General features: G+C 42.1%; 1 protein-coding gene across 2 annotated transcripts; it reads right to left on the reverse strand.

The window, feature by feature from the left end:
- Positions 1–893: 893 nt before the first annotated feature.
- On the reverse strand, positions 894–9,299 carry LOC117433067 (tripartite motif-containing protein 16-like). 2 transcript variants are annotated; one of them, XM_059016534.1, is made up of 6 exons: positions 8,676–9,299; positions 6,876–6,971; positions 6,444–6,677; positions 6,130–6,289; positions 2,912–2,977; positions 894–1,811 (listed from the first exon to the last, which is right to left on the reverse strand). In XM_059016534.1, the coding sequence occupies exons 1-6, from the start codon at positions 9,255–9,257 to the stop codon at positions 1,279–1,281; spliced, it is 1,671 nt and encodes a 556-aa protein (XP_058872517.1). In that variant the 5' UTR covers positions 9,258–9,299; the 3' UTR covers positions 894–1,278. The 2 variants fall into 2 exon arrangements, with proteins under 2 accessions (XP_058872517.1, XP_058872516.1); XM_059016533.1 differs by lacking the exon at positions 894–1,811 and adding an exon at positions 5,778–5,843 and having other exon boundaries at positions 2,340–2,977.

A 9,299-nucleotide genomic window follows, 5' to 3' on the forward strand; every position in this document is an offset into this window, starting at 1 on the left:
AAGAGAATGACCCTCCTGATATGTCACAAGAGCCTGCCAGGTACTGAAAGTCTTTTCTTATTAGTTCACGGTGCGGCGGCATGATGAATAATAACTTTACTAAGAAGCTGTTCAGGAATTCAAATCACTGAGCTGAGTCTCAAGCCCAGGGTTAGAGTCCAGACCTCTCTGTGCTTTACAATGCTTCCCTATGCTTTACCAGACCTCTCTGTGCTTTACAATGCTTCCCTATGCTTTACCAGACCTCTGTGGCTTACAATGCTTCTCTATGCTTTACCAGACCTTTCTGTGGTTTACAATGCTTCCCTATGCTTTACCAGACCTTCCTGTGCTTTACAATGCTTCCCTATGCTTTACCAGACCTCTCTGTGCTTTACAATGCTTCCCTATGCTTTACCAGACCTCTCTGTGCTTTACAATGCTTCCCTATGCTTTACCAGACCTCTCTGTGCTTTACAATGCTTCCCTGTGCTTTACCAGACCTCTCTGTGCTTTACAATGCTTCCCTATGCTTTACCAGACCTCTCTGTGCTTTACAATGCTTCCCTATTCTTTACCAGACCTCTCTGTGCTTTACAATGCTTCCCTATGCTTTACCACACCTCTGTGTGCTTTACAATGCTTCCCTATGCTTTACCAGATCTCCCTGTGCTTTACAATGCTTCTCTATGCTTTACCAGACCTCTCTGTGCTTTACAATGCTTCCCTATGCTTTACCACACCTCTCTGTGCTTTACAATGCTTCCCTATGCTTTACCAGATCTCCCTGTGCTTTACAATGCTTCCCTATGCTTTACCAGACCTCTTTCTCTCTCATTCCCCTCTTTCTTTCTCATTCTCATTTGAAAAACCATGTTAATGAGTATTAAGAAATAAGAAAAAGTCAGTCACATTAATTTTTTTTATTAAATCACATTACTAAAATCTGAAATATTAAACATTTTATGTAAATCAAAAAACAAAAACACACACACACAATAAAGCAAACTTAAGTTCACTTTTTTAAAAACTGTTACAGCACTGACTATTGGATGCCATTTTCTAAAATATATATAAAACATAACAATTCTTAAAAAATAAATTAAATACAGTTACTTCGTATGAAATCCATTCGTTGCTGAAAACAAATAATTCACCTCGTTTCGCTCTGCAGGTGGCGCCGTTTTACCCCCTAACTTTCATCCAAAGTTGTGTCAGATTGAACATTCCCTTCACCCGAGGAGTGGAGAGGACAGACAGGGAGTTCAATACAAAGGGTTTCTTACAACACAAAACAGTCTAGTTCAGCTGGCAGATTGTTACAGAGGAACCATAACAATGAAGCAAAAACCCAGGATAGAGCGGCTCAGTGAATGTGGTTTGGAATCTGTGCAGGAGGGTCATTGTGTCAGAGACGCCATAAAAGGACAGCGTGCCGGCATTAAAGTCCAGATACACTCCTATTCTGGGGGAGCGGGGGGCAGTTATTGCAGTTTCATTGTTATTGTGCCGGGCATTGTAACTGGAACCAGAGCAGAACAAACTCCAGGACTTGTCATTGAATCCAAGGACACAGGAACAATCCTTTCCTTTCCTGCTGATTCCTTTATATGTGACTCCTATAGAAGCCCATTCCCCACTCCACTCAATCTCCCAGTAACAGCGAGTCCCAGACAAACCCTCTCTGCAAAGCACTTGGGACCGGCTGTCAAATCTCTCTGAGTGATCAGGATATCTCTGGGTCTCTCTCCTCCATGTCACCTTTATGTTCCCTTCAGACAGACAGAGGTTACTATGCGCTGTGTTGGGGTCCAGTGTGAGCTGACAGGAATCTGATTGAAGAGAAGAGGACGGGTAGAGGAGAGACGGTTAGAAAAGTCAAATCACTGAGAAAATCAACAGTCATTGTCTGCTGCATCCTCACATCCTGTTTATGGAAGGTGTGTGTGTTGTTTTAATTATTTTTTTTAATACATTTTGACCACTTTTTTAAACTTTTAAATTGCATTCCCTGCCTCAAGATGGCTTCCAGTGGACCGGCATGGACCCCTCAGAACTACATTTCCCATCATCCTCCTGCTCACTGGTAATTCCATCTCAATCACATATGTGAGCAGGAGGATGATGGGAAATGTAGTTCTGAGAGGCCCATGCACTTACATGTGAAGCTATCTAAGTATAAAAAAGTGGTCAAAATGTAAAAAAAATAAAAATAATTAAAACAATACACACACCTCACGTAAACAGTTGTAGCAACACATGGGAACATGCAACACAATAAAATACAAAGGACCTTATGAACCCTTTAAACCCTCTTGCTGTTTGATTGTTTTGTTCATTATAATTCCTCGATCTTGTCAAACTTCTTCAATTGGAACCAATCAAATGCAGCTCTGCATACAATTACAGTTCACTTAATGTTCCTACAGGGTATGTGTTGCCATTTTACCCACTCAGACCCCTTGCTTACTAAATATCTTCAGTAGAATATCATCCACTCTTCAAATATCTGTCTAATATTTTAATGAGCAATCCATCCCACAAGTGCAGTGATACTGCAATATACATTTACTACCAGCACAGGATGACTGGGAGGGATAGCTGTTCATTTTACCCCACAACTGGTTTCACATGCATTGTACATGTATTAAAAGATGGGATGATTATCTATTCAGGGATACCAAGATATTTAGAGAGAGAAAGGTCTGAGTGGAAAAACAGGCAACAAATGCCCCTCCCCCAGTCATTCTGCATGTATTCATCTGAACCAATACTTGTTGGAGAGGAGTGTAGATTAATGGCTTCACAATTGCTAATAAATAATAATAATTGCTGCCCTCAAGCTCCACCCCTCCCTGTTCTGTAGTGTTAGCTCTTCTCTCAATGGAGTGACACATCTTTCAATCAAATGTTTCAGTGCAAACAGACTTACATTTTAAAAACTCAGCTCTGTTCCTTGGCTCTGGAGCCTGCAGACTGTAAACTGCAACTTCATACACTGGGCAGAAAAAAAGAGAGAGAAATAGAATTGAAACATGTGGATTAATACACAACACACACAACACTCCAAACAGCAATCTGAAAAGAAACAAGGCTTATTCACGGCATTTCAGGATGTAAAAATCCGTACTTCAAGATGTTCATGATTACAATGAATATGTATTCCTTCTGTATCGGTGCAGCAGCCAAAGTCAATGTGAACACGTCTGCCACTGCACTGGAGTCTTGTGTTCCTTCCTCTCCATCACATATCTTTGCCCAACAGTACGGTGTCCATATTAGGACACCCTTGTGCATCAAACATACAGCAGTCATTGCCTGCTCCAACCTCAAATCACTCCATCTTCCCTGCTTCATCAGTCCTTGTTCCATCCTTCCTGCTCCCTTCTACCTCCTCCCTCCTACCACCTCCCTGCTCGCTCCTGCATGCACCTTTCTCCCTCCAGTCTGCTTCATCACTCCATGCTCCCTTCTTCCTTCTCCCTCCTCCATGTTGCCTCCTCCCACTTACATGCTCCCTCTTCCTTACTCACTCTTTCACTGTCTCTTCCAGTCTTCATGCTCCCTTCTCTCTGCTCCCTCCTCCCTGTTGCCTCCTTCCTGTCTCCTCCCTGCTCTAACCTTCATGCTCCCTCCTCCCTCTTCCATGCTCTCCTCCATGCTCCCTGCTCACTTCTCCCAACTCCCTTCATGCTCCCTCCCCCATGCTCCCTGCTCCTTCCTCCCTGCTCCCTCCTCCATCCTGCCTGCTCCCTCCTTCATCCTCCCTGCTCCCCCCTCCATTCTCCCTGCTCCCTTCTGCCTGCTCCCTCCTCCCTGTTTCCTCCTCCCTCCTCTATTCTCCCTACTCCTTCCTCCCTGCTCCCTCCTCCATCCTACCTGCTCCCTCCTCCCTGTTCCCTCCTCCCTCCTCTATCCTCCCTGCTCCTTCCTCCCTGCTCCCTCCTCCATCCTGCCTGCTCCCTCCTTCATCCTCCCTGCTCCCCCCTCCATTCTCCCTGCTCCCTTCTGCCTGCTCCCTCCTCCCTGTTTCCTCCTCCCTCCTCTATTCTCCCTACTCCTTCCTACCTGCTCCCTCCTCCATCCTACCTGCTCCCTCCTCCCTGTTCCCTCCTCCCTCCTCTATCCTCCCTACTCCTTCCTCCCTGCTCCCTCCTCCATCCTACCTGCTCCCTCCTCCCTGTTCCCTCCTCCCTCCTCTATCCTCCCTGCTCCTTCCTCCCTGCTCCCTCCTCCATCCTGCCTGTTCCCTCCTCCCTGTTCCCTCCACCCTCCTCTATCCTCCCTCCTCCATCCTACCTGCTCCCTCCTCCCTGTTCCCTCCTCCCTCCTCTATCCTCTCTCCTCCATCCTGCCTGCTCCCTCCTCCATCCTGCCTGCTCCCTCCTCCATCCTCCCTGCTCCCTCCTGCCTGCTAGATCCTCCCTGTTCCCTCCTCCCTCCTCCCTCCTCTATCCTCTCTCCTCCATCCTGCCTGCTCCCTCCTCCATCCTCCCTGCTCTCTCCTCCATCCTGCCTGCTCCCTCCTCTATCCTCCCTGCTCCCTCCTCCATCCTGCCTGCTCCCTCCTCCATCCTCCCTGCTCCCTCCTCCATCCTCCCTGCTCTCTCCTCCCTTCTCCACAAGTAATCAGACGTTTTTGATGTTTTGGGGCGATCAGCCAATAATACAACCGTTTCCACCCTTTCTGCGTTTTCATTGGTCAGATTATATGTCAGTCACACAGCCTGAGGAACCTGCTGAATGTGATCTGAAGCAATCATGAAACTTCATCACTGAGAGCCGCAGTGGAACGTTATTATAGTTTAAAAAATAATGTTTACACACACACACACAAACAAACACACACTGACACACACACACTAGAAATAATAATATGTTTTTATATTTCTGATAAATAAAACTAAATAATAATAATAATAATAATAATAATAATAATAATAATAATAATAGTAATAATTCCTGAATCTTTTTTTTCTTCAGTAATTTCATGCTCCATGCTCCCTCTTCCCTCCTCCCTGCTATTTTATAGACAAGTATATTTAGACTGTGATGTTTAAGGTTGATAATCAATAGATTTGATCTATAATTCTTACTTGAGATTTATTTCTGACTTTGGATAAGTTCTCTCTTTTTATTTTTCTGTCTTCAATAAACTGCTGCTGCTATTAATTAAACCCTCCTGCTGTTTGATTGTTTTGTTCATTATAATTCCTCGATCTTATCAAACTTCTTCAATTGGAACTAATCAAATGCAGCTCTGCATACAATTACAGTTCACTTAATGTTTCTACAGGGTATGTGTTGCCATTTTACCCACTCAGACCCCTTGCTTACTAAATATCTTCAATAGAATATCATCCACTCTTCAAATATCTGTCTAATATTTTAATGAGCAATCCATCCCACAAGTGCAGTGATACTGCAATATACATTTACTACCAGCACAGGATGACTGGGAGGGATAGCTGTTCATTTTACCCCACAACTGGTTTCACATGCATTGTACATGTATTAAAAGATGGGATGATTATCTATTCAGGGACACCAAGATATTTAGGGAGAGAAAGGTCTAAGTTGAAAAACAGGCAACAAATGCTCCTCCCCCAGTCATTCTGCATGTATTCATCTGAACCAATACTTGTTGGAGAGGAGTGTAGATTAATGGCTTCACAATTACTAATAAATAATAATAATTGATGCCCTCAAGCTCCACCCCTCCCTGTTCTGTAGTGTTAGCTCTTCTCTCAATGGAGTGACACATCTTTCAATCAAATGTTTCAGTGAAACAGACTTACATTTTAAAAACTCAGCTCTGTTCCTTGGCTCTGAAGCCTGCAGACTGTAAACTGCAACTTCATTCACTGGGCAGAAAAAAAGAGAGAGAAATAGAATTGAAACATGTGGATTAATACACAACACACACAAGACTCCAAACAGCAATCTGAAAAGAAACAAGGCTTATTCACGGCATTTCAGGGTGTAAAAATCTCTCCTACCTGCTCATTCTTCCCTGCTGTCTCCCTCCTGCAATATTCATATAGCCAACAAGCTGCAAGAGGTCTTTATTAATGTCTTGCAAGTCCTGTCCCTCCTCAAGCCATGGTCTATTTCAGAAATCTCTACCAAATGAATCTATTTCACACCAACCTGTTGTGGTTATTTTGACTAATTCCCCCTTGCAGAAGTCCTCAATATGGTCTTTAAGTTCAGATACAGCTTTCCTCACAGCCTCAAAAGAGATGTCTGTATTGACAGTAACGCTGGGTAAGTCTCCAGCTTCAGGAGGGGCACAGAGAGACTGGAAATTCTACAACAGGAAAGTGGAGAAAAGGAGTTTTCAGTGAAACAAAATGGGGTCCAAAACATTCCTGGGGAAAAGCAAGGATTCATTCAATTGGAGAGGTCTGTCTGAAACCGTCCCAGTTATGGACTTGAGATTTTCTAACAAGCAGTGATGTTACCTGTAGAAAATGGATGTGATCCTCTGTCTCTGAAAGCTGTTTCAGCTCAGCGTTTCTCCTCCTTAGCTCAGCAATCTCCTGCTCCAGTTTCTTCATGCGTCCTTCAGCCTGATTCACTGCAGCCTTCTCGTTAGCTCCAATCAGCTCAATAACCTCAGTGTGGATCTTCTCAATGGATCGGATCAGCTCAGTAAAGATCTTCTCACTTTCCTTTATTTCTATGCATGCAGATCTCTGAGTGAAAGAACACAGTAGAGGAGACATGGTTAGAATTGATATCAAAAACACATCAGGCATAGACAGTAAACTTCTGTAGATGTGTTCCAGTCCATCTGTTAATAATAATAATAACAATAATAATAATAATAATAATAATAATAATAATAATAATAATAATAATAATAATAATACCCCCCTCTTGTCAAAACCCACTTTCAGTGTCTTCACAGCCTGTTTTAGTTCCTCAATTTCTTTCAGTCTCTCCTGGATTCTCTGTTGTATTTCTGTCTGTGTCTCTCCCAGCTGCTTCTGTGTAGAAACACAGTGACACAGTGACATTTCTGATGGAGCATTGAGTGATATCCTGTCACACCCATCACAGACCTTTTTAAATATGCTATTGAAACTGACAGAATCATTTTATTTCAAATATATTTTTACTTCAGTTCTAGTTGCAATCCATAGACATCTGTAGCACAGGCTAGATCAGACAACATGTGTGTATAGTAGTAAGATACAGCACCATCTAGTGCACAGCTGCCAGCAATACAAAAGGACACTTGATCCACAGTAGCTGTCCACTAGATGGTACTGTTTCATACTAGTAACAGTGAATGATGGCTGATCTAGCATGTGTTACATGTTTGTTTTGTGAAGCACCTAGGAAACTGAAGCAGCTTTCTCTTTAATGGATATTTAGGGCTTCTGATTACCGTTTTTAATCGATAAACACAGATAAAACAGCACTGAAACAAAACAATGAAATCAGTGTAAAAAATGCCTAAATACACAAAATCCCCAGAAGAATGAGCCCGTGAGCAGAAGGACTTCACTGTGGAAGAGAGCAAAGGAAAGAGGAGACTAGTAGGGTGAGCGAAAGAAATTGTAGATTTTAACAAACAAAATCCCAAATAGGTTATTAAATTTCATTTTAAACTGACTTAAACATATCTGTTTTAATCATGTAAAAATGTGTTTTAACGCACCAAATTACGCTATTTTTCTGCCTGATTTATATTGTATATCATGTAAATATTGTGTATTGTATATCATATTAATCTTGTATATTGAATATCATATTAATCTTGTATATTATTAATATTATTAATTTATATCTTAGCAGATGCCCTTATCCAGAGTGACTTACAATTGTTACAAGATATCACTTTATTTTTTACATACAATTAGCCATTTATACAGTTGGGTTTTTACTGGAGCAATCTAGGTAAAGTACCTTGCTCAAGGGTACAGCAGCAGTGTCCCCCACCTGGGATTGAACCCACGACCCTCCAGTCAAGAGTCCAGAGCCCTAAACACTACTCCATACAATATTAATCTGAATATTGAATATCATATTAATCTTGGTCTTTTCTGCTTTTTTAAATTAGGTGATTGACTTTTCTGGGAATGTCATTTTTAAAAAGTTTAACTAATTAAACTATAATATCTTAAACAATGAAACTGATCTATGATTTTATTAAGTTGCAAGATACATATAAAAAACACTAGGAATATAAATCATGCTAATTTTACACTACAAATTCCAATGCACCACAAAACAGCTGAACAAATCCTTCTTACCCTGTGAGGCAGGGCTGAGGTCCTGCACGTGTAAACAGTGTATATTTATTTAATTGTAAATCATGTTTTTGCCAATCAAGTGTGTGCTAGATATGGCAGGGCATATTCAAATCCAGGATTTTAATCCCACCCAAGTCTAGAGAGGAGGTGTCAGGGAGACTGTTTTGAATCAAAGAAAACCTCCTGTGTCTCTCCTGTCAATCAGCGATAGCCACACCCGTAACAACACCCCTGTTACACCCTGAAATACATTGTAGTACATCATAGTTTAGAAAGAGCAATTAAAAAACTAGGGCTCTTTAAATAGCTCTTAATATACAATTAAAATCTGATCTGATGTGAAACTGTATAACCTAGTAAACAGACATGTTAAATATCACTGGGAATTCTTATCTTCTAGGATAGCTACAAGGAAATGGTTCAAACCCTTACCTGTTTCACACTCCTTTCTTTCTCAGCTGAGACTGTATCATGGCTCTTGTGATCCTCGTCTGCACACAGCCAGCAAATACACGTCTGATCGGTTCTACAGAAGACCTCACATAATCGTTGGTGTTCAGCACAAAGCTTCTGCTCCAGATTTCCAATTGCATTGACCAGCTTGTGCCTCTTTAATGGAGTAACCTCACTGTGTGGCTTGACGTGTGTTTCACAGTAAGAGGCCAGGCACGTCAAACAGGATTTCACAGCTTTGAACTTTCTCCCAGTGCAGAAATCACACGGCACATCTCCAGGTCCAGCATAACTTTGAGCAGGAGGAGGATTGAGTCCTGTCTTCTTTAATTTCTCCACAACTTCAGCCAGCATGGTGTTTCTGCACAGATCAGGCCTTGGGGTAAAGGTCTTTCTGCACTGGGGACAGCTGTAGACACCTGTATGATCAGTCTGATCCCAGCAGTTCTTAATACACCCCATACAGTAACTGTGTCCACATGGAATAGTGACTGGGTCCTTCAATAGATCCAGACACACTGAACAGCTAAACTGATCCTCTGACCACAAGTTTGAAGCCATCTTGCTGCAGTGATACAGAGAGACTGACGATTTCACAACAGA

Source organism: Acipenser ruthenus, chromosome 53 (assembly GCF_902713425.1).
Source record: "Acipenser ruthenus chromosome 53, fAciRut3.2 maternal haplotype, whole genome shotgun sequence".
Lineage (NCBI taxonomy): Eukaryota > Metazoa > Chordata > Actinopteri > Acipenseriformes > Acipenseridae > Acipenser > Acipenser ruthenus.